This window comes from Montipora capricornis, chromosome 8, assembly GCF_036669925.1.
Source record: "Montipora capricornis isolate CH-2021 chromosome 8, ASM3666992v2, whole genome shotgun sequence".
Classification (NCBI taxonomy): domain Eukaryota; kingdom Metazoa; phylum Cnidaria; class Anthozoa; order Scleractinia; family Acroporidae; genus Montipora; species Montipora capricornis.
Window position 1 is genome coordinate 24,207,504 of NC_090890.1, and position 25,652 is coordinate 24,233,155.

The 25,652-nt window shown below is 38.2% G+C and overlaps 3 protein-coding genes across 3 annotated transcripts in view; 1 reads left to right on the top strand and 2 right to left on the bottom strand.

Moving 5' to 3' along the window:
• LOC138014471 (prostaglandin reductase-3-like) overlaps positions 1 to 4,447 on the bottom strand; it is a 14,276-nt gene extending 9,829 nt beyond the window's left edge. Inside the window, exons 1-7 of the mRNA XM_068861542.1 lie at positions 4,278 to 4,447; positions 3,691 to 3,778; positions 2,928 to 3,026; positions 1,647 to 1,745; positions 1,078 to 1,117; positions 226 to 254; positions 10 to 84 (exon numbers count right to left, since the gene is read on the bottom strand). Coding sequence (XP_068717643.1) covers positions 10 to 84; positions 226 to 254; positions 1,078 to 1,117; positions 1,647 to 1,745; positions 2,928 to 3,026; positions 3,691 to 3,778; positions 4,278 to 4,414 — 567 coding nt within the window. The 5' untranslated portion in view covers positions 4,415 to 4,447. The remainder of the gene's footprint in view (positions 1 to 9; positions 85 to 225; positions 255 to 1,077; positions 1,118 to 1,646; positions 1,746 to 2,927; positions 3,027 to 3,690; positions 3,779 to 4,277) is intronic.
• Positions 4,448 to 4,486: 39 nt separating this feature from the next.
• Positions 4,487 to 9,456, top strand: LOC138014472 (putative 2'-deoxynucleoside 5'-phosphate N-hydrolase 1). The gene is made up of 4 exons (XM_068861543.1): positions 4,487 to 4,697; positions 7,301 to 7,354; positions 7,769 to 7,879; positions 8,679 to 9,456. Exons 1-4 carry the CDS (start codon positions 4,538 to 4,540, stop codon positions 8,783 to 8,785), a joined length of 432 nt encoding a protein of 143 aa, XP_068717644.1. The 5' UTR covers positions 4,487 to 4,537; the 3' UTR covers positions 8,786 to 9,456.
• Positions 9,457 to 12,888: 3,432 nt separating this feature from the next.
• Positions 12,889 to 25,390, bottom strand: LOC138014470 (protein SON-like). Its single transcript, XM_068861541.1, has 6 exons — positions 25,293 to 25,390; positions 22,493 to 23,431; positions 17,963 to 18,878; positions 15,870 to 16,815; positions 14,163 to 14,294; positions 12,889 to 13,117 (listed from the first exon to the last, which is right to left on the bottom strand). Exons 2-6 carry the CDS (start codon positions 23,343 to 23,345, stop codon positions 13,019 to 13,021), a joined length of 2,946 nt encoding a protein of 981 aa, XP_068717642.1. The 5' UTR covers positions 23,346 to 23,431; positions 25,293 to 25,390; the 3' UTR covers positions 12,889 to 13,018.
• Positions 25,391 to 25,652: the final 262 nt, after the last annotated feature.

Below are 25,652 nucleotides of genomic sequence, written 5' to 3' on the forward strand. Positions count from 1 at the left end.
AATGGTTACCTTAAGAAACTCAGCTTTAGCATCTGTTGAGCATGTACCTATCACATGACATCCTGCCTGTTTAGCTAACTGAACCTGTGAAACATGATTGTCTTTTCAATTAGGGGTGGCTACATGGTCAAAATTACTGTCTTGAAATTGCTATCAAACAATAATCATATTAAAGTACTTTATTAGCAAGTAGCAAACGTTTGTGGAAATTAACTCAATGATTACCGCAAATTGGCCTGTCCCTCCTGCTGCAGCTAGATAGATAGATAAAACGTTTGATTAATTTGCGAAGAAAAATTCCAAAAACATCATAACTTTAATGAGTTTTAATCCCAATAGGTAAACTGCAAAATTGAGATGGCCTTGTGGGTCATGGATCAGCAAGTTGATTTGGAGACCAGTGGTATTACTTTAGCTACCTAAAACAATTTCCACCTTTATTAATTAAAATACTTAAAAACATCTGAGCTCATAATTCTGACGATTCTGAGTCAACGAGCCATTGAACACAAGCGAAATTGAAACAAAAATGAGACAAGTCAAGATGTGATGAGTTGGCTCAAACAGAAAGCATGGACTGAACACAAACTAACAAAATACCTAATTACTTTCTGTGGTTCAACGAGAATAAATTTCTTAGCTTTACTGTATATTAGAATATAATTTGCTCATTCAGATGTGAGGGTTGAGGTAAAAAAAACCATGAAGTGCTATTCTTCATGAGAACAACTTGGTCCTGACTATTCAACTTCAAAGTTAATTAGATTGCAGTGCAAAAGACAAGAACCTCAATTTTGGGACCTAGAGCAGGCCTCTGCAGTTTTCTGGCTCATCCTTTTGTGAGCTTTTAGTATAGGCGTTAGCAACGATAGGTGAAAATTTCCAGAGGTGAATGTTACCCATAACAATACTCCTTAAAGTTTTTCATCATAACACTAGCTAGTTGCCCTAACTGAGCACAGACTGCCAAAGGGGCCTGCTTAAATCCTAACTATCTACATTAATGAAGCACCCCATTTGTACAGTATTTAATAAATAATTAGTGCTGTATTATATAGCATGTCTTATTAGATCTACCTGTTATCAGAACTGTCTCCTTGCTTTTTATTTCACCAACCTAGGGTAAAATTAAGATGACAATGAATGATAACAATAATAAAAAAAACATTTTTAAAACTCAATCTCTCTTGAAGGGGCTATTTTTCGAAGAGACTGCAAGAATTGCATCATTTTGTCCCAAATACTATTCTAAGTTTGGTCTTTGAAAGCTACCATCAGATGATACATACATGCTGTCGTTGATTTAAGGATTGTGAGAAATACTTGATTGAAAGAGCAAGGAGGCGAAAAAAAAAAACTCATTACATAAAAAACCCAACATTATCAACAAACATTGTTGTAAAAAACAGTCATATTTATATCCTTAAAAGTATATGCTTCTGGCTTTAATAGGATGTGATATGACATTTTTAAATTAAGCTCTAATCTCATTACTTATACAGTGTAGTACTGTCACCCTAGACGTCTATTTGCAGAAAGAAGCAAGATCCCCAACTTAATGGAAGAGATGTGTTGGTGGTAGAAATAAGAAATATAATGACATGGACAGTACAATTAGGATGAAAGCAATTATTGCAGTACTTAACCTTTTCAAGAGCTATACTTGCAGTTAAACCACTAATCAGTAATGACACATAAGCAGGATCCAGCCTTGGAAGGGGAAAAGCATGGCTCGAAGGAATTGTCTGCAATGATAAAACACTAATGTCTTGCTGTTCAAGTGCAATGAGGGTACCTGCCACAAATATTATATTAGGACAAGATTCATGTGGTAGTTATGATTAATTTTGTCCAAGACGATAGACTAAATTTTGGTCAAAGGGCACGTCAAGGCTCCAGGGAATAAACTTAACAAAGAAATCCTTGTTTTGTTCCCTAGGACACAATACTAATTAGAGTAACTGTATCAGCATTTCTAAAAATCATCATTAATTCATGCAGATGACAGCCAACAAAAATTTAGTGTTCAGGTTGCAGGTATTTACTCCTGTAAATCATTATATACACTTCTAGTTAAAATGTTATCCCTATTTATTATAACAGGTCACAAGAATTCCAACACAATCCTATGAAATAACCCTTCAGGAATTTAGGCACCGAATACTATTTACTATATCACAAATAACAAAGGCATACAGATACATGCGATCTAAACACAGTATAAATTTCTGTTTGTTGTTTTCTTATAGTTTATAAATACATGTAATATTATAATACTACAGGCTGCTCCATTCGATTAAATTATATTACACTATGTTGCAGATTACAGCAATAATTATAAATCACATCAGGGGCTAGCTGCTACGCTATCATAATAGTGTTAGAACATTTCAGTCCCACAAGGAAGTAAGACAGGTGAGGAGTGAATCTCCCCTAGAACATTCACGTCCCTTGGGATATTGAAACAGGCCATGCCAGTGACTTGAAGGGAATGCCAGCTAGCAGTGAGTGTTTTTTGGCCCTTACGTATGTGGACCTGTTGCCATTACTACAGCTAATGGTTAAATGGATTACATGGGAATTCATATCACTTTACACTCTGACGGTTAATGACTAATGCCCCCTCCATTATACCCATCGACTCCTGAGAGGGAGCCTCCATAAATTTTACTCTGTCTAATGCCAGACAATTTTACTCGCCAATGGGGGGCAGTTCAGGAGTAAATGGGTCAATTCTGTTGAACTAAATGCCCGACATTTGAAAAAAAAAAAAACCACAATCCCTTCTTTGTACACACAGGTGTTCATTGCTGTGAAATGACATCCATACTTTCTACACCCTGCTCTAAAACTATTTTATCACACCCTTAATATAAGGCTCATTTGTAATCCTCTAACAAAAAAAAAAAAAACAGCTGTTTTCATACCATGTATTCCGAAAATGTTCCATTCTTTAAATAGCCAACAGCCTGGCCAATACTAAAATTAGTGCACTTTTCCCCAGTTAGTATCACCTCTCCGATTCCCTAAAGAAAGGAATTTTTAACCCAACATCAGCCTTCTTGATCAGGTAAAAACTATGGTGTCTTTCAGTAAACTGAAACAACCAATATCCTTTACTTGTACTATTCTCAGGGACAGTGTGTTTTTTCTAAGAAAAAAAAAAAGACAACCAGGCCTTAAACCAGTGAACATGGAGTTGGGAGTCCATCACACAAAGCAGTTATACCATTGTGCCTCTACACACTTCCTATCTCCATCCAAGTGTATAAATGAGTTACAGTGACAAGGTGACATGCCCCTACTGCTGAGGGTAGCACTGCAATGGACTAACACCCCATCTAAAGGGAAGGGGGGGGGAGGGGGGTAGCAATGATGTTTATAGTTTTGATAGCAGCGTCAACCATTATAACTTTTCAAATTTAAGATTGTTTGATAAATGTGATATAAGAACAGGCAGATTAGATCCATTTGAGAGATCCACTGTAGCCATAAATTTGTAAGTTCAGACAAGTTATCCTGCAAATAACCCAGTGCACCTGGATGTTCTAAGGCTTCCCCAAATGCTTCAAAAGAGTGGGTGTTGAGGGTTTTCTGTGACCAAATGCTTTACTTAGAGGTTATTAGGGTACTAGACTAAGTACGAATGGTATATTTTATAGAAGATGCTTATTTCTCAAACACACTTACCTCCAGGCCTGCATCCAAGGGAGGAGATTTACCTGGATCATATCGACCAGCTGAGTGGTTAATATCAGTTGCATTTATTCCAACATATCTTGAAACAACAGTTGAAAAAAGAGGAAATTCCGTTGTCAGGCACAATGTGCCATAAGCAACCAGAAAAAGAGGAATTATATCCAAATTCATGAATATGGAACCCCAGTCCATGGAGCTCCACTGTGGACCTGGTCTGTTAGTCCCATCATTGCTATTAGGAGGGTAAGGGTGAGGCTTAGGGTTAGCCTAACCTAAACCAAGGTTAGACCTACAGGAAGGCTAACTTACGTCATGCCCAGTGTTCCCCCCCCCCCCCCCTCCCCCCCTCCCCCCTTGTCGTTGGATAAGGCATTGCTGCAGCTGTCAACTCAATCCCGGAAAATTCTTTTTGACACGAATCTGATCAAATTCTTGGTGAGAATGAATTAATTAATAACATGTACGCTATCCCCTTGCAGAGAAAGTCTCAATCAAATTAGGCCCTTATTTCGAACCAAGTACTGAAGTAGGTGAAGAATGCCCAACTGACCCTGGAACAGTTCTCATAATATTGTCACCTGTTTTTCACCAATAACTCATCTGGTTTCGGTTGTATCATCGGTACGGTCAACGTTTCTACAGCCTCTCGGTAGTTGGTGGAGAATTTGGTGATAACAAGCTTGCGGAAAGTCTCGGGAAGTTTCCTAGCGGCCATGTTGACGTGTCGTGACGAAAAAATTCTCGTCTGAGATGAAAGATTGCGTGACCATGGGGTCTCAACTAGTGGTCCTCGCCTAGAAGGCCTGGTAGATTTTGTAAGAAGAAGTGCTAAGTAAAAATGAATGCTCAAACAAAAAAACTGATTTACTTTTGCGGTAGCATTCGTGCCGGTAGGGACGATGCAGCATTATACAAGCGTATAATCGATCAACTGAAGGATTATGGTGAAGTTTTAACAGAACACATCGGCGATCCCAACCTAATGGAAAAGGAGAAAGGTAACCAAACGTCCTCTCCCAGATCGCGCATGACGGACTGCCTCAAAGATCAATGTATCAAGTTCGCTGTATACTGGAAAAACGTATAAAGCCGTCAGGAAACTATATTAAGTTAAAAAGTCTCAAAGTTAATTAGATATAAACCTTGGATGGCTGTACCCTCATTGATTTTGCATATTCTTGGTTTAGACGTGACAAGGCGGCCGTGTTGGTTGGCAATACAACACAATTTCTTTTTGCAGAATTTGCATACCTTTAATTCCCAGTGGAGAGACAGGTTATTGTTCATGCCAACCAACATGGCCAACATGTTCGCACACCGGTGGCTTGATCAGCGGCATTTACAAAACACAGGTCACAGGTCATTGTTTTACCAATACAGAAGGTATCCTAAACATTCATGAAAGCTAACCTTTGGCCTAATTAGGCCTAAACAAACGTTTTTAGGCCTAAGGTTAGCTTTTATGAATGTTTAGGGTAGCTTCTGCATTGGTAAAACAATGACCTGTGACCTGTGTTTTGTACCTGCCAGTGGCTCAGTTGGTTGAGCATCGGAGGTCGGGGGTTCAAACCCTGACCGAATCAACACTCAGGATCTTAAAAGAACTGAGAAGAAAGTGCTTCCTTTATAATGACATCTGCAAATGGTTAGGCTTTCAAGTCTTCTCGGACTATAAACCATAGGCCCTGTCTCACAAAATTAATATTTTCTACGTTCGTAAGTTCCCTGTGGGACATTAATGAACCCACACACTATTTAGACTGCTTGCAGTCCCTTCTGAGTTAATAGTTGAACCGCCCGCTTTGGTCATGGTGATATAGCGAGCATTCTCCTCTCAATGTGCCTGCATGACCAAAGTAGGAGCGGTTTGACTATTAACTCAGAAGGGACTGTGAGCACTACACACTATTTGAAAAGAGTATGGGATGGAGTCCCCAGTGTTGTGGTTGTCCTGTTCTCTCCAGCAGTGACAGGCTTGGTAGTGATGTCTCTAAAAAGGCTTACGGTGTACGAGGCCACCTAAGCAGAAACAGACACATCTCAAAAGGGACTTTGCCGAGTGCTGGAACATGGAGATGTAGATGACCACCATGATGTCACGTCACTCTTGGGACAAAGAACAGCACGACGCACTTGACTTTGTAGTAGTCTTTATTGTACCGCAAGATTTGACTGCCAAGAGATCTAATAAATCTTTTAATAACCTTGTTTTCCCAGGCCATGTTGTAAGTAAAAGCGTTGTTTTTCAAGTAGTGGTGATTTGACTATGTCCAGAAATGCACGTAATTAGCTGCACATCCAAATTTGATATCCAAGACAAAGTGTTCCTTAATTAAAGTGGTACTATGATCAAAAAATCATTTCCTTTTTTTCTTCAGATTTTGAAAGCGTGTCGCTTAACACCTAACTGGCAAAATTTTGAGCTTTGAGTTTTATCCAAGGCTGTGTATTTTGAGTGTAAGTTTTGGATTTTACGGTCCGCCATTACTCACTTTCAAAACTGACCAATTGGACCTCAGAGGGTTGGATCTAGAGAAAATGATGTCATTTACTCACTAGCTTAAAATTTCAGGGTGTACACTGTAAACGCAATTTATTATATATGCAAAACATGGGTTAAAAGTCCGGAACTCCCGTGCTGCATATTAATTCAGCCGCATACACACGCATTGCATTCTTAAACTAGTGAGTCTTTCATTTTCTCCTCAACCCAGCTCTCTCAAGATTTTAAAGTTAGTAATGGCGGACCAATAAATAAGAAAATTCCAGTTCAAATAAACAGGTGTCTTTTAAAATCAGAACTTAAACTCAGTTAGTGTTTAGTTTAGTTAACATAGTTTTGAAATCCAAAGAAAAAAATAATTGTTTTTTTGGTCGTAGTACCAAGTCTATAAAGGTAAAGGTAAAGGTACATCTTATTTAACGTCGGAAGCTCCTTTACTCTCTAGAGAGTATTCTCCCAGGAAGCCAACAGTGCACTCATTTTACCCCCCTCTTTCCATCAAAGCTCCGTTTTAAGGGTATTTAAAGCTACTTAGGCTACACTGAAAGGAAAGAAGTCGAAACAAGGATGTGAGATCCGGGGATCGAACTCGGAACATGTTGCACTAAGGCTGCGCACTAACCGACTGTGCCACCCTTGCTCCTTAAGGTTGAGGCTTGGTGAGGTTAAATGCAGCTGTTTCTCGTTACTTGAGGACAAGAGTTTAGGGGACAGTTTGTGATGTTAAAATTGGTGAGAGCAATACTTGATGCTTATCAAAATCCATGTGTATTTCTGGACATATCTGTCGAGTGAGTGTTCACACTTGAGCCGTAATGATACTCTGAAGTGGAAAAATAATTTACAATATGGCTGGACAACTCAGTTATTAAGTTTGGATTACGATTGTGCAGTCTACAGGAATGACATGGTCTGTTTGAAATCGTTGGTGCAAATGATGTCAGAATTCAAATAATTCGGAAATGGGGTAAAACCGGTTGCAGCACTGGCTCTAAAATTCACCTTTCAAGCACACTCCATGATTACCCTCTGCACAATTTTGTCATCTGCCATTGACACTTATTTACTACTTTTAACTTCATTTTCTGATTACATTAGGTACAGATAAGTTCATTCACGACCAGGACATGTCATGGCTCTTGAAATCTGATGGTAAGTTGGTTAAACATTTGAACATGTTTCACTTTGTTACAACATGAGACCATTCATCCATGGTCATCCCATTTACGAGTGAAGTAAGTATTATACTGGTTGCTATTATTCCACACAGACCAGCTAAGCTTGTCATAGGCCACTTCGGAAAATACCACAATACTCTTTGTTTGTCCCCCCAAATTTTGCATAAGCATTGTTTTTGTTTTCTCTTGGGACCATGATTGTAAGTCCCAAGAGAAACTGGAAACAATGCTTATAACCAATTGCGGGGGGGGGGGGGAGGGACAAACAAAGAGTATTATGGTATTTTCCGAAGTGGTGTATTGCATGTCCCTATGAGACATTCAAGGATGTGCCAAAAGTTGGAGTAGATGTAAGGTTAATCTGTTAAATCATTTTCTGTGTTTCCAGCTTTAGTTGCTGAAGTTACCCAGGCTTCCTTAGGAGTTGGTTATGAAATTGGAAGGGCTGTAGAGAACAAAAAGAAGATACTTTGCCTATTTAGGCCAGAGACAGGGAAATGTAAGTAGTTTTGCTAATAAAACAGATTCGGAACCAAGGACATTTTAATTCATTGATGGGAATAGTTGAATCCACTTTAAAGACAATACAACTTAAACCAATAATGAGGGGGGCATTGGGGTTCCAGTTTTGCCTTTTTTATTAGCCCAGTTTTTGCGCTGAAAAACTTTGATTTTTCGGTTTTAGTATCTAATGCAGTTTTTCCCATTGGTAGGCTATGGTTTGTGGTTTTTTCCTGTTTGGTGTTTGTTTGAGTTTCAGCAACCGCAGCCTTGTGCACATTCTTCAACGTTAGTCCCAATTTCTGGAATTAGCCTTGTGATGCAGATTTAACCTCATATCCTTCACATTATTACCTATGAATTACATGTACATCATTTACAGTTTCAGAAAAATTAATTATTGGTTTTGATGGTTTGTACGATTATTGAAGCACAATGTTTTAAAAGACCCCAATGCCACCTCAATAATCTAACAAAATAAAATAACATTTTGCACTGCTTGGGATCTTGAAATGCCTCCTCATCAATTTCTCCAGAGTTTATGAAAATAAACTTATTCCGAAACAAAAAAACTCAAACTAAATTACTGTACAAACTACTGCACATGTTGCAGAAACAGGACAAAAACAAACTTGGCATTCCACATCTTTCCTACAGTTTCACAATTTTTTCTTGTTTGAAGCTGGCCCAAACTAACAGGGAATGTCAAGTTATCAAATTACCCTTCCTTTAAGACACACCAAGCACGTTACATGCTGGGCTTTAACACAAGTTCATTGGTCCTTTCAACCACCTAGATCTTTCAGCAATGATCCGTGGAGCAGTAGATGAAAACTTCATTGTGAAGGATTACAAAGAGCAAGATCTACCACAGATTCTCCGAGAATTCTTTAGCACTCTTTGATAAAATTTTACTGATGTTAAGACATTGTAAAGTATTAGAGGGGAAAAAAAGGGGAGGGCAATCTAGCGTTTATGACATCATAGCAGCCTGGTTGGAGGAGCAGACAAAGAAACGGTTGTCATAATGGAAGAGCAAATGATTCTTTTGGGAACAGAACTCTTTTTCTTGTGCAAATTCTGGTGACATGGGTAAAAATTCTCCATACATCATACAGATGCTGGTGTCACTCTCAAGTGCCATATAGTTGGGAGTTAGGAACTTCTGCATGTCGGCAGTTGTAACAGTATAGACGTTTCTTTAATGTGATCTCTTAGTTGTGTAATAGGTGGAGGTAAACAATACTGTGTAATACAGTAAAGATGGAAATAGAAAAGTACAAAGCTTCTCAGAAAGGAGAAAACTTTGGGCTGTGAAAGGAAGCAAGCCTTTTAACGACTTCTTCAGTGTTTAACTAAGAAAATGTATTCTAGTTAGCATAATACGAAAGCAGCCACGTCTGTATCAAGGCCTTTCAAGGGGCATCCCTGTCCCCTCATCGCAAATGTCTCCCTTGCTACAAATTTCTCTGTAATTTTCGGATAATAGTATGCTTATTTGATAGTCATCAACTTGACAGTCCTGCCTTTATTCAGTGTTTCCAATGTTGCTATTAAAGTCTTGCTGCACATTCAGATCACTTGTTGCTGATTTTTCATGGTTGTTTCACTTGTGGACTTTACCACTCATGTCCAGAAATTCATATAATTAGATGCAGCTCCAATTTTGATATCCAAAATGAAGTGTGTCTTTTAAGTCTATGCATGCATTTGCTATCTGTTTCTAACAATAAGGTAACTGTAACGGCATCATTATTTTGATGAGGGTAAATACAGCTGTTTGTCTTTCATTGATGACTGGAGTTTATGTGACATTTTGTGACCTTGATTATTATTGGTTGGATTCCCAGACACAAGTAGGAAGAAGAACAAGGGGACACTTCTTGACGCTTATCAAAATCATCATGCATCTAATTATATGCACTTCTGGAGATACCGTTTTGCCTCTTGAAAGCATCACAAGAGGCCTAATTAACCCTGTCCGCACTGATGAGTAATATCTCTCACTGGCAATTTCAGCAGGGAAAGGGTTAACATGATTGGCAACAATATAACATTCTTTTAAAAAGGCAAGTTCACTGAAAATGGCATTGATTGAACCCTTATTTAAACCCCTAGAAACCACCAGCTGATTTCTCATAACAATATTACTCAAGTATAAAATAATGATCCCTTGAAATAAAATGTCTTGATTTCTCAGCATCTTCGAAACAAAATGAATGTATTGATGGTTTGAATTTCATGTCACAGCGGCCATGTTAGTGCACAGAAAAATGCAGTAAAATTGACCCTATTATCATGCAAAACTTGTGGGACCATTTTCTATTGTTTTGTACACCAACATGGCCGTTTCATCACATGGATGCAAACCAAGAATAGAAAACACTTCAGATAAAGTGCATTTTGATTCTAAGGCTTAAGGGGTTAATAAACGAATGACATGTTTTCACAGAGCATTTTTTCCTTTCTAGATTGACACTAAAACCTGCCGTTTTTATAGCTTTGTTTTCCAATACAGCCATCTGATGGTGACTGATCTTTTCCACTGATCAATGCAGATGGGATTCATTTAAACCACCATGGCCCTATAGATGTAGCATGGCAAATACTAAAATCCTAATAACCAACACTGATACCACAGAAGATATCACATCAGCTGAATATGAAATGTACCAACAACCTACTTACTGGAGCAATAATTGTTACCATGAGAGGGGACATGATTTTTGAGTGGAGGTAGAGGTTGTTTTACAAATTGGCTCCTGACCTCCACCCACCCACCCAAATATTCTGGCATTGGACAGAATAAAATATATTAAGTGTCACTCCCAGGGGTCAATGGGTAAGAGGATAAGATTTGAGCATCGTTTTCTGAGTTCTTATAACCTTTCAAAGTGAGTGAGAAGCGGAATTAAAATAGCTTAAAACTCAAAACCGTGAGTACTTTGTCGGTTGTGGACCAATTCCCTACAAAAGTAGTGACCCTGACATGACATCAATGAAGGGATCTTACACCAAGAGAGAGAGAGAGAGAATTCTTAACTTGTGGAAACACATTGGCCGATAGACCGCAAGGAATTGCAAAATCAGCAATGGCTGAGGTTGAGCAAGCACAAAAAATCAAAGTGAAGCTATGAGTGTTGAAATTTATGAGAGATGACATACCTGGGACTCGAGAAAAAAGGGACTGCAGTTTGACGAGCAAATTGAGGGCTTTCACTAAGAATCAAGTAAAGAAGATGATCCACAAAAAGACTGGAAGCCTAAACCATGTGTTTATTGTGGATCTAGTGGACACAAATCGGTTGACTGTGACAAGATCGCTACCTCGGCAGAGAGACAAAGAGAAAACTCAGTGAAAAAAGGCTGTGCTTCAACTGCACGGGTATCATGCACTGGATGGCTGAGTGTTGTATTACCAGAAGTTGTCAGAAATGTGGGGGAAAGCATCACACATCAATCTGTGATAAAGAACCCCAACAGATGTTGCTGGCCGCTGTTGAAGCAGTGACTTATCCAGTCGTAGTGCTCAAAGTGGATGGCATTACATGCCAAGCATTATTGGACTGGAAGCTCCTATGCCTCACCGCAACTTGTCAAGCTGCTGGGAAAACAGCTTGTCAAAACCGAGCGCAAGAGAATTGATATGATATGTTCAACCATCCAGAAGACAGAAAGGTGTGACATCAGGATTTCCATCCAGGACAAGTTTGAGATGACCCCAACCATCAGCAAAGTGGATGAAGGTGTGCTTCTGTGGATTCCCAACCCAAGATATGCAGAAAAGAATTTAACAAGTACCCCCACCTAAAGGGGGACATAGCTTTTTAAGTGGAGGTAAAGGTTGTTAAAGGAGGCCTCTTTTTCACTTTAGCTGCTCAGAGGTGAATAATAGATACCTGCTAATAAATAAAAGAAATACAAAATGAGAACTTGCAAAAAGCACTGATAACTTGAGTTATAAACTTGACAGGGAAGAATGACACTTGCAGAATTTTCTGTCTAACAATGGATGGTTTTACTTGTCAATGGGAGCCCCTTATGGGCAAAAGGATCAACTCAAAAACTGTAAAATTATGTCCTCTTAGACCCTTTGCCTCCAAGAGTGACACCAGTGGATTTTACTGTCTAATTCCAGACAGGAAACCCCTTAGGGGTGAAGGGTTAGAAAAAAACCTACAATAGCTGGCTTGCTAAGACCTATTGTGTTTCAATTAAATTGACTCTTTTAACCAAGTATCTTAGAGACATCCTTGCATTTAATGTGATGGAATTAAAATGACTATTCAATAACCTGCTATTCATGTTCACGATACATATTCACTTCCAATTCTCAAACCAAAAGAGAGCAGATCAGGAAGGAACTAATAAGTATCTGGTAGATTTTGGTCAGGATTATTTTTCATTATTTTACCAATATCCAATATCCAATAATTCCCATTCTTCATGGGAGAGGTTTGAGACAACAACAATTGATGTGACATGAACTTCTGCAAAACCCCTCACAGAGGAGTGCAAGGATTATGGACTCAGATTTCACATATTAAACAAAATGAAGTCGCAATGAATTAGATCTGCAGAGTATAAACAGGTACAGTTTGTACACCAACCAGTGTGACTTTCACAGTACAGTACTTGAATAGTTTAACAAAATATGCAGATCAGTGTACATACTGTACAAGACTTTATTATATGGCATGCAATTCTTAGGCTATGAGGAGCACTCTGACTGGCTGGTTTTGGTGGGGATTTTACACTACAGACCATGGAAATGGAAAGTTTTAAAAAAGCGGAATTTAATATTTTCATCACAGCAGTACGATAATTATCATAGCAAGTGGAACTTAGTTTTACATGTAAAACGTTTCCGTTCAAAGTTCACTGATGGAAAACGAAGATTACAAAGATTCACCAAGCGGAGAAGTGTCCTGTCGCTCAAAGAAATGATGCCATATAATAAAGAACTTACTAACCTTACTTGCTTGGGACGGTACTGGGGAGTGTTGGCCCTTGGTCGTTTTTGCTGCAGTTGGTCCGTATTGCCATGACCTCCAACCAATATTCCCCCAATACTGCCCTTGTGCTTGGTTAGCAAGAGGTTAGTGTTTGTCCACAGGAAGTTACACACAAAATATTATTAGAATGATTCCACTCTCTGTCCTTTGATCTTTGCCACATACTTCTTCACCAAAGATCTGATTCTTTCAGGGTCAATGGCACTGCTCGAGTTTGTTACCTAATTAAAGACAAACAGTCAAACTTGGTTTGGGGTCACCCATTTTACGGTAGGTTTGTTGGGTTTAATGTTTTATTGTTTCAGTTTATTTTTTTCAGTTTATTTGGTCAACCACGATCAAAATATTACAGATCTGGGCCTGGTTGTTCGAAAGCCGATTAACTTAATCCAGGATTAGTGTAAGCTTTCGCCTCATGTTTTCAACTTCTGGGTGAACGTTTCTGTTGCTTCTTCTTGTTTTTCAAGATTGACTTCTTCTAATGTGAAGTTTTGCCGAGTATCAGCGTTGAACAGCATTTGGGAGAGGAGAAATAAACTCCTTGGTTAATTTTTAATCTCGAATTAGCGTTAATCGGCTTTTGAACAACCCGGCCATGGGCCTTAACTATTAAGTCAAGAACAAAAAAAAAAAAAACCAGCTCTACCTCCTGTACTCTCTCCAAAACTTTGTCACCAGGCAGAAGTCAGCTAATGAATGGTTAGGAAAGTCTTCCATTGGGAACCTTTAACGGTCTCAGTTTAAACTACATGTAGTTGATGTTGAAAGAAATGATCCTAACAGAGCATGGCCTTAACATCACAGCACACAGGCAGATGCTTATTATTATTATTATTATTATTATTATTATTATTATTATTATTATTATTATTATTGTATTATTATTATTGTTATTAATTGCTGGACATGAGCTCTATAAGTTGAATTCTTAGCATTGTCTCCTTTACAGTGTTGCTGTGTATGTCCATACGTGGGACTGCGGCCACAAATGTTGTTCAATGTTATTTGTCAAACCTTTGCAAACCAAGAATGCCTTTAGAGCATTAGCCTTATGAAGTTTGTAGTACCTGCCATTTCCCAATAACACCTTGCGTTTACAAAAAGCTTGATCAGTGCCAAACAAACTTTCCTTCCATTTAACCAAGCCAACACTTGTAAAACAACAAAATTTAATACAATATGGTTACCCTGATTAAGTGTTTACAGTAAGTCTTACAACAGTGAGTAAATTAACATCTGTTAATATAATTATGGTATGTTACAAACCTGTGGAACTGCCCTTCTGAGAATGCTCTTGTACTCCTCCTTGCTGATATCCCTGTGTTTATAATAGGCTTTCAGTGCATGTTTTACTTCCTCTTCAACACGTGCTTGACGATGAAGTCTGTCTATAAGCTCCTACAAAATGATCCAAAATATAACAAAATATAATTAGAGGAGTATCACCGAGTCAACATAAAAAATCGTCATTATTTCCATATACAGATTATAGAGACAGTAGAAAGACCGCTAGTATCTCAGAATGAAAAAAAAAAATAAGTAAATAACAACCACCTAACAAAAACCTAACTATTTACAAATACATTTAAAAGACAGCATAGGTAAGTTAAGTTAAAATCACAGTCAATCCAAAAACATACACTTTTAAGTGTATTATATCATTATAATTATTTAGAAATATAATATTATGCTAAGACTATTTACATCAACTAAAACTATTATAACGTATTGATTACCAAGAACAGCAATAATAAAAACTGTTTACAGTGGTGGTAGTCCTGTCTTTATCACAGAGCGAGTTCCATTTTTTGTAAGCAAAGTACATGTGTCTCAACAGGTTAAGCCATACAGCCAAGGACATGTGCAGTGTATGTAGTGGTTCTTGGTGGAGGTAGAGTGAGCTTCATTGCCTCCCAAGACTATATGCTGTCAGTACATGTAGTTCTTTCCATGAAGTGAGAACTGAGGTAAGAGGGTCTTAACCTACAGTATGAATGCTCTACCACTTATTGTGGGTGATTGCAGTTTTCTACCATATACTCGGAGAGAATGCTACATTTGAATTACACATACTTTGAACAATCCTTGAAGTTAAGCAGGACAATATCAAAGTCCCATTATTCTCCTTTGGCTAAGCGACTGAGTGTTGGAGATAATAATCAGAAGGTAACAGGACGGTCCAACTCCTCTTTCATACAGAATACAATCTGTACATGTACAAATGCAGGAGCACTTGGAATGTTTTCCAAGTATACCCAAGTCAACATTGAAAAATACATCACTGCATTGGGATTAACTTTAGACAATCTTATAAACTACAGTCTCACAAGAAAAAATACTATCATAGCAGAGCTCTGTGCCTCACAGAGCACCACTGGTAAGAAAATACATGTACAGTGTATGGTACACGTAACCCTTCTGTGTGAGAACATTTGGTTTTGGTCTCTGTGCGACTGTATGACAGTCCACCCCTCCATGTATACCAATTTGCGACCAGTATTACTTGACTGTAGATTGACTCCAGCTAGTTTACAGTGTACATCTTTGATATTGGATATCAATGTTATGGTCAATTGACACCTGTCAAAACAAGGTATCTGCTGACCAGTATCACATGACCACATTGCGGACTCAAGTTTAGAGCTCATCAAAGTTACCTATTCTTCTGAAGTTGACTGCTGACCAGGTACTGGGTTTTTCTATTTGGTCACAGGTTCAAGTTAGGTTAACTAATTGCCAAAATAAATGACCCAGGAGCTCTGCTTTTAGGCTTGGCTACAACTGTAAATCTACATGTATACGTAATTATATTATAATTTTATACCGTTCGGTAGTACATGCACTTGGTATCTTACTCATCACAACTGCATTTTCTATGTCAAAAAGAACCAAGTGTCTCTGGTTGAGGGTACAAACACTAAAGCTAAAGATCGCTGACAGCAGCATCTAGCTTGCTTAAAGGCGTTACTGTACCTGTACTTTCGTTTTGTCTTTTTCCTGCTGTTTCTGTCTCTTCTTTCTTTCTTTCGGATCTGTAATAAATTTTAAATCTTCTTCAAATTCATCCTCAACTAGTAAGCCACTTTCAGGCTCATAGGGTTCATCAATCAATGATTGTTCATGAACCACTGAATCTACTACAGCTTGTCTTGATTGGATTTCTGCAAATTCTGTTTCACTGGCACTATGTTGTTGCTGCTTCCAAAACTCCTCATTCATTTGGTCAATGACATCACCCCCTGGTGAAGACATCTCCATGTCCAGAGGACTTGCACTAAAGCTGTTCCTCCCATTGTCTTTCTTTGCCACCGGCTGACCAAAACCATCAGTTCTTGTTTTATCCATTTCAGTTTTGTCCACATTAATTACACGGCACGAGCCAGGGTAAGGTAGATGACCATCTCCACCAGAGCCCATGTTGGGATTGTTATGAATTGCAGAAGTGAGTACAAGTCCCTTGTCAATAGAGGGAGAACCTGAAATGCCTAACTGGGATTTTGTTGAAGTATTTTCAGCTCCACCTCCTTGTAAAGTTGGAGGGATATATGGTATTTCATCCAAGAAAGGAATACTTTCTGGCTTGGTTTGCACAAAAGCTGATTTATCATCAGGGTTTGACGTCTGTGCTGGTTCAGCTTTATTTTCTGCCTTTTCTGTATGTTTGGTGAAATCCTCATCACCATATTTTGCATCTTTAGAGGCTGACACGTCAGCTTTCACATCCTTTGACATAGACATGCACTGTTCATCGGGAATGAGTACAGGCTCGGATTTCGAGTTGGATGATCGATTTTCATCATCTACTTTTTGTGGCACAATGATTTCCTTATCAGCTAGGGATACAATCCCTGCCATTTTGGCAGGTTGAGTTTCTTGTTTCTTTTCAGTATTCTCTGATTCCTTGGGTTTATTTTTCTCACTAGAATGTAATCACAAGACAAAAATAATTATGAACCTTCAAAGAACAAGACGTGTTTTCAAGTCTACCAAACCATCGGAAAAGTTCTGTGTGACAAAGAAGGTGCAAAGTTATAGAATGAAAGAAAGGACAGCTGTGCTTACCCTTCTGCTCATAATTATCTGATCTCATAAGGAAATTGAAACAGCCAGGTTAAAGGGGCTATGCCACATTATTTTAGGGTGTTTAGGGAAAATCTTTTTCAACATTACCCAAATGCAATCAGTTTCAATCTTTGTGTCCACCCATGCTTTTCTTTCCTTTTGCTGTATTTCTTTTATGTTGATAAAACGAAAATAATTCACTTAATGGAAAATTACAGACAAACGATCGACGTTTTGGCCATATCATACGGCCTTCATCAGGAATCTGCAGAGTCAGCTTGGGTCACGCAAGTGACCACATTACGTTATGTGGGTCACATTACGGGATGTGCTGAGTCAGCTATCACGTGACATTTGCGTGACCCAAGCTGACTCGGCAGATTCCTGATGAAGGCTTTGCGATATGGCCGAAACGTCAATCGTTCGTCTATAATTTTCCAGTAAGAGAATTATTTTCATTTTATCATACTCTCAAATGGATGACTGATACAATTCATTGTCATTTTCTTTTATGTTGTTCAACAGTTTAAGTGGGTATTGCAAAGTTTCATTCTACTACGGACATTTTGGGTGTCATGAAATTACATCATTTTGTGTGAAATAGCCCCTTAACTTTACAGACTGCAAACTGTTCAAGATTGACAGGTCTTTCCATTGAAGATAACCAATTTCAAGATAGTGGGATTGTCATTTACACGTTCACAAACAACTTAATTGTCAAAAATGGAAAACACTTTGCCCTTCTACACTGTATCTGCATGTCCTTTTTTACAAAGAATGCAAGCCCAGTTTGCTCAATTAATTTAGCAATATTAATTAAAGTGGGGAAAAATCATATACTAACTGTAAACGAAAAAAAGAACTGTAACCATAACACACATTCACTCATGATTGTTGACATCAAAGATCTTTCAACGTCCCAATTTCAGGGGTCAGTCAGTGTAAAGCAAGACACCATTCATATTTCTTGTACTGTTGTACATGTACTTTGACAACACTTTTACCTCTCTCTTTGAGTTGGTCTTTTTAATTCAGGAGTCTTTGCCTCAGATCCAAATAGAACATCCTCCATACTTTTCTCCTTTCCTTGTCTGGGTGACATACGTTCTGTAAAGACTAAATCAAACTCATCGTCCCAGGATTTTGCAGGACTGCCTGCTGGAGATAACTGCTTTACAAAATCATTTGGTTTGGGCAAAGCGCTAACCAAAGGTTCCTGCTTTTTGACGGCTGCTTTCTCAGAAGTTGGTTCTTGGTTGTTTGGCAAAGGTTCTTGTGGCTTATTAACCTTAGACAATGGAATGTTTGTGAAGTGTCCTGAGTCCAAACTATCAGAGGCTGAAGACGTGCGATGGGACGATTTCCTACGTGGTGAAGGAGTTTCCTTTCTACGTCGTCTCTTGGGAGATCCCTCAATTTTAAAGACAGTTTTACTTGGTGATCTGTCTGGAGTAATTCTTCGTTTTCGAGTGGGTGACCTTGTTTGTTTCCTTGGTGACCTAGACCTCCTACGTTCTGAAGACCTACATATGCGAGGAGATCGGCTTCTTGACAGCTTTTTTCTCCTTAACGGAGATTCTCTCCTTTTTCTTGAACTTGGTGAATGCCTACCTTTTATATCTTTTCTCCTTTTTGATGGCGAAGTGTTTCTCTTGGGAGATATACTCCTGGATTTATAGTTGCTAGACCTTCTGGTTGCAGAACGTCTTTTATCAACTGATCGACTTCTTGACCGCTTGGATCGCTCTTTGGAGCGTCTTCGACGTTTTATCTTATCTTGTGAACTACTCCTAGAGTGACGACCGCGTCTTGAATCCCTATCCTTGCTTTTACTTCTAGATTGCTTGAAAGATCGCTTTTTCTCAGACTTTTCTCTGCTTCTACTTCTGATTTTTTTCCTCTCTTTCTTTTCTTCTTCCTCTGTAAAAAAAGCAGATTAAAGAAATTTTACAATCATGAAAATGAAGTCCATGAAAAATTGTCATACAAGTTATTGGTGTATGATAATTATTTTATGAGGTTCAGTGAGCAGGGTTGGGATGGTAGTGAGAACAATCACCTTCCAATTGTGTCCTGGTTTGGGTTCCCAACTTTCTATCCCCTCCCCCCCCTCCCCAAACAAAAAATATTACTTGATTATTTTCCAATCTCCCCAGTTACCGATGCACTTGTGCTTGAAACTTGAGAGGAGGAGAAGGATGATGACAAGAAGTTCATTGGAATGACTAGATTAAGAACGTGTAGTCAAAACTTGAAGTACCCACTATTGATCTCAGGTGCCCTTTCAAATAGCTTTTTTTTCATCCGCTTCACGCACAGTCGAGTTTGTTCTGTGGTTTGAAAATTTCTGATCATGCGATCCAAAAATCCTTACTTGCGGGCGGAAAAAGATTAACCGGTGCCAAATAAAATTTGAACCCTTGCCTAACCAACAAGTCACGAATGTTGTATAATATGTTCTGTTTAGGTCTTGAAGTTCTATTATTGGGTTGACAAAGCTGTTTATAAAGACAAGGCACAAGATAAAACTATTTAACCAGTGATTCCAGACTGCGCGTCACCAAATGATTACAGTAGAAATAGGTACGCATTGCGTATGTGTGGTAGTGCAGTAACTTGACACAGTGCTTTATTCCATAACTGTCAACTGAGCTGCATTTTGTTTTCCAGGATGTAAAATGTAAAATACTAAACCCAGGAAGATTGAAGAAATAAATGGGAATCGAGGCTGACATGAAGTTCAACTTCTTTTTCACAGCAAATTTAACCATGATTTTGTACTGGCAGGGTTAGTATATGGGATACCCCAACATATATGGCTTGCTGCCAGAAATATAGGACAAAAAAATCTATTTTAACGCTCAAAAATGCGAACGAAGTATGACTAAAAGATTCCAACATAATTATGTGAAAACTAAGTTGCAATTTTTTATCGGTTTCCTTAATTCAGAAGAGCTCATCTTTTCTATCACTGGGTAAACTTCCCTAGAAGTGCTGGGGGAATTTCAACACAAACAAGCTGATGAGATCTACATTTTTTGCTGATCGATTGCAATCATAAAGATAAAAATAGTTTTCTACTGTTTTTCTTTCCGTTGCAAGGAAATTACTGTTGATTTTTTTTAAACGCAGGCAGAGAAGTTGACCTGATCTTCCAGAGTAAAAATATTATGGTGGACTGGTGAATTTTTTTCTCATTTATATGACCTGCAGAATGTCTGTGGAATGTGGGCTTGTGTGACAATCTCCATAGACGAGAAAAGCATGATTTCGATTTAAGACATTTACCGGTAAGAATTTAATTTCACAATAACATACATGTACTCAAATAATTTTCATTCTCTTTTCATTAAGAAAATTAAGAAAGAAAAAAGGCGACAAGAAGGCCGAAAACAAACATCAATTGTTGCAATTCAAGAAAATCGTACATTAGTTTCGTAAATCATGCACACGCTGCAGGCCTACAAATCTTACACTCACTCACTCACTCACTCGCACACTCAGACAAACAGCCCCGATGACATAATGTGTAGTGCACTTATAAAGTGCACTACAACAAAATACTGTAAACTACATCAAGCCAGGAATCATTTTACATCTATGATTCAGATCTTAAAATCCGGATATTTGGATGTCCAATTTAACACAAAATCTCAAAACCGAATTTTCCTTCAATGGAATCTATATGTACGTCATGATTTTGTGTTCACTTGAAAATCCGAAAGATCCAGATTGTAAGACATTAAAATCTGTAATCCGCAGCCTCCACAATTTTCTTGCCAAAGTGTTCAAAGCTTGCAAACTCGAGGCATGTCTATCATGGCATTTAATACAGTACATCTGCCACACATTGAAGTTGTCTCTGTAAAAAATCTTGAACTGAACAGTCGCTACATCCCCACGATCAGGATAAAGAAAACCAAAAGGCATGGGTTCACATTTGCTTTGACATCGGTTGAACTTTTGCTACATGCAAGCAAGGACTGTTTATCAAATGATCAGCAATTTTCAAACCACTCCTGCAGAACTCAATGGTGCACCATGAAAGGTGAAAAAAAGCCATTTGAAAGGACACCTTTCAAATTGCAATGCTGTGGAGTTTGCATGAACTAATGTCAACAAGTTTTTCTTGTGTAGTTTTTTACGTTCTGCACTGATTTGTGAAGAACTTGACTTAGAACAAAGATAATTCCTTCAAATAATAAGATACGAAGGCAGAGACCGAGATGTTTGAGTATTTTCACTAATTTTTTCCCTCCTGTTTTAAGAACTTTCATTTCATTTTCAACAAGGCAAAGCATTTTAATACAGCGTAGAACATTATTCGCCTGTTTGTACAAATTTTTCAAACATCAAAGTTTAGTTGGTTAAGCTCATTTCTCTGTGCTTGCTATGAAATATAACTGTTTGTATTTTTATATTTACTGCACCAAGAGATAATTATATGAAGTTCTGTTTTATCGTTAATCTATCATTTTTCTCTGAGCTTTGCCAAAGGAGCACTTTTTAAAGGACCCAACATAACATTAGCATGGTAAAGATTAACAACATGTTATTTGTAACTTTCTGCTGCTGCGATTTTCCTGGCAGCACTTTTCCATGGGTGGCAGGGGGGCAGGTGACAGTGAAAGAAGTAACTAAAAAATAATCGTGACGTTTCTTATTTCCTGAAACATTCAGAAAACTTCCCAACATTAGTGTAGATACCCAAAATGGTGCAGTGAAAGGTGATCATGCGATCCAAAACTAACTTTCTGTCAAATTGGCAAACTTCAAATTGCTGCAAATTATACAGAAAAAAACATATCTTGCCCAAAAGTTTCCAAAACTCGAAAACTACCACTCCTTTCCACTACCCATATTTTGGTTGTACATGGCAGTACACAGTGCAGGGAACAGACCGGTACAAAGCTTATCTTTACGCATGAACGTGATATATGGAGCAATTTCCTTGCCAGGAATGGAAAACAATATACCCTGATGAAGTGTACGTTAGTCACACGAAACGTGTAGGAGAATAAAGATAATTAAACAACAACTTGTTTGCAGCAGTCAGTGGCTTAACTTTAAAAAAATCATCATTCATCTTTTCGTTGTTACCCGCTTCCCGTCACCCGTGAAAAAGTGCTGCTGCGACTTTCCTAATTCTACGGAATGTCATCTTCAACCACCAACAGCCAAACTGCATTTTGGTTTCCATCAATCAAAAGAAATCAATAATTATTGATGAATAACATAAACCTACCAATCAGCATCTTTGGTTCCCACGAACTCGACCCCAATGGAAAGCAATAGAATATGTACGAATCTTTTTACTGCAGAACCTCAAAAAAAGATAATATCATAATGGCATTCAAGCTGTCAACTTAACAAAAACTCCAATTCACTCTCCGGAGGTGGAGTCAATCTTCCTGGAAATTTGATTGATGGCAGCCAAGATGCAGTTTGGTGCTTAGCACATGAAGGTGAGATTCTGCAAAATTATGAAAATCACAGTAACTACCATCCAAGCAAGCTAACTACATGTACAGTACCTGATTCTGACTCTTTCTTATCCTGTAAATATTTTTGTTTCCGCTTCTTTCTCTTCTTTTTCTTCTTGTCCTTTTTTCTGTTTTTATCCCTTTTGGTATCTTTTTTATTTATTGAACCCCTTCCACTCAAAGATGACCTTTCACTGTCATTGGAATCTGACTCAGCAGAAATTTGCCCTTCTTCTTTACTCACACTTCTTTCTAATTTTGCAAATTTCTCATCCAGGAGAGGGGTATGATGGTGATCAGAATCCTTGCCATCTTCTACTTTCCTTGGAACAGGTGAAGGAACTTTGCTGTCCACAGTAAGAGTTTCATTGCAGTCGCTAGTGACATTGATTTCAACCGCCTCGTTTGAGGGTTCACTTTTATCATCAATCACTTCGCTGCTAACATGTTGAATATTAGAATTTTCATTTTTCTCACTTGAAACTTTAGCTAATTCTTTGGCTTTCTCTTCTTCTGCTTTACGCAAATTCATTGCCTCCTCTTCAGTGTCATTCCCACTATCAGCATATTCTCCAAGGAGCAACAGCCCTAGTTTAGGTTTCATGCCTTCCCCAGCTGCACTGCCAGAAGCAGAGGTGCTAATGACATTTCCAGATCTAGAGTCCACAATGTCTTCTTCATACAAATTCATAAAAATGCTCGTATTTGATGAGCTGATTGTGTCATGAATTTCTTCTGATGTTGAGCTGACTTCAGAGAAATTCACTTGACCTGCTCCAGTGCTGCTCCCCTTTGCAGAAGAACTGGTTGTGCTGACACTTTCCATTTCCTCTTCAGTATACAGTGATAAAACTGGCTCCTTTTTGGAAGAGATTGCAATAAGGCTACTGTGATCTTTCTCCATTGTGTTTGTTAATTTTCTAACCTGCCAACCTTTCTCTGCTGCCTTTTTTATCCAAGATGCAAGTCATTTCACACCTACAGTATGTACTGTAAATACAGGAGAAACACAATATGTAAAAAAACAGGTGATGGGGAGTGCATAAATTACATTTTAGAGGGATTATTCCATTTTACCCACACCACCTATGGTGGATGGAAGAAATCCTAACTACTGAATTTTTTGTTGGACAAACATGCAAAAAAACATGATTATAAAGATGACAGACATTAATCCCGGGAAATGAAAATTAATGAATAGTTGTTTTTTCAATGGTGACTCGTGATACTTGGAAAAAATATGAGTGTCCCTTTGCAGGTAGTCGAACCTGCAACCTTCAAGAATCCAGAGAGATAGGCCATTTACTCCTGGGAATGAGATTTTCCTCTGTCAAATGGTAGAAAATTTTACTTGTCAACTGGGAGCGTCCTAGGGCATTTGAGGAGTCAATGGGTTAAGCAGTCAAAACATATGTCCCCTCCATTAACCCACTGACCCCTGGGAGCGAGACTTTACAGATTTTACTCTGTCTAACGCCAGACAATTTTACTCATCAATTGGGGGCATCCAAGGGCATTTGAGGTGTCAATGAGTTCAGGTGACTTATTATCTGTTCATTTCACGAATGGAGTTAACATTTTGTCATTTGCCTTATCAGGGCTCAAAACTAAAAAAAAAAAAAACTAGTCGCAATTTTGTGAGGGTACCGAAATTTAGTTATCATGCTCTATTGTGTTGTCAGCGTTTTTAACAAAACCAAAATTAATATGAACCTGCAATACTTGTGTATAATGAAACCGTTGAAAATTGCGAACGATTGAGGGAATGGTGTTGTACATGTGAATGTAACATCACAGCTAAATTACGCTTCAATTGTCCCCACATATCTTCAGTTTAAGAGAAAATTCACAGCGAGAAACAAAAATGTTCTTGGTCACGCTCTACAATAACCATTTTCCTTGTCTTTGAATATTGTGGCAAAAAACAAATCCAATACGGTTCAGCATTGGCGGGACTCTTATCGACAACGATATTTGTCATCACAGAGATCAAGATTTGTTGTGCATTCACTCAGCTGAACCACATTTGATTTGTCAATTGGGGCGAATAAATGTGCAAATTATGAATTTCTATTGTAAGCTGCTTTTGCAATTTTCCTTGTCATATAGCCTGTGCAGATTCCAACCTTCCCCGATTTCATCGGGAGTCTCCCGATTTTCATGTGTTGCTTCCTGCTCTCCTGGTTTTTATCAAATTCCCCAGATTTATCATGAAATTATGAAAACGATCTGAGCGTAAAACAGTAACAGCTGTCCAAAATTTCTGTCGAGAAACCTGACCTTCACGTAGCTCAAAAGAGTCTCCTATAATTCACTGGCAGAGCAGCCAAACGGAAACATCAGAACATTGTATGGCTGACTCTTGCAAAGGAGCACTTAGATTTTTTTGCGATTATCCCGCCATAACCATAAAAAATTACTTCATAACAGCGTTGTTGAAATTATGAAGTACTTGATCTTACTTATTCTCCAACCTATCTTCCAAAGCCGAGATAGCCAAGAAAGCAGAGAATTTGTGCTGTACCTTCACATTTCAATTTCAATAGTATTTTAAACATGCAAAACTTAAAATATAATAAAAATAATTTATAGTTCACACTGTTATGTCACCTTGGTTTTTCTATACATTGCAATTTCATTATCTTGGTCATCGCGAATGATTCAAATTATTAACTATTATCATAAAATATTTGATTTTTTTGGCGTAGATACCTTTAGATTTGTTCCCGAAATACGAGTTAAGAAACTGATACTCAAGTCTGATGTGTAGTTGAAATCAGCTGGATTTGACGGTTTTTATACAATTAATATCTTGAGAACATTCATTAGCATTTCAGTTCCGATCACTCACCTCTAATTATGTTTTGTACCAAATATTCAGGGAAAATTTTCGTCCAAATGCTGTCGCCATCGTCGCCATCTTGAAATAAATTTATCCCATCATGCATCAGAAATAGCTGAGCCTACTATCAGCGGACTACTGATCATTCAGTCTCTACTTTATATATGATTCCTTATAGTGTAATACATAACCAGATATGACAGTACCTGTCAGTCAGCCACTCGAGGAAAAAGCAGTTTTGATTGGTCAATCAAAGTTGGTAGACCCAATGAACAACAAGACGCCTGAAGGCGTTAACGTGGGATACGTTATTAAAGTACTGGCCTCCTAAGCAGAGAAGCTAATTTTTTTGAGCAAGAGCCGATACAA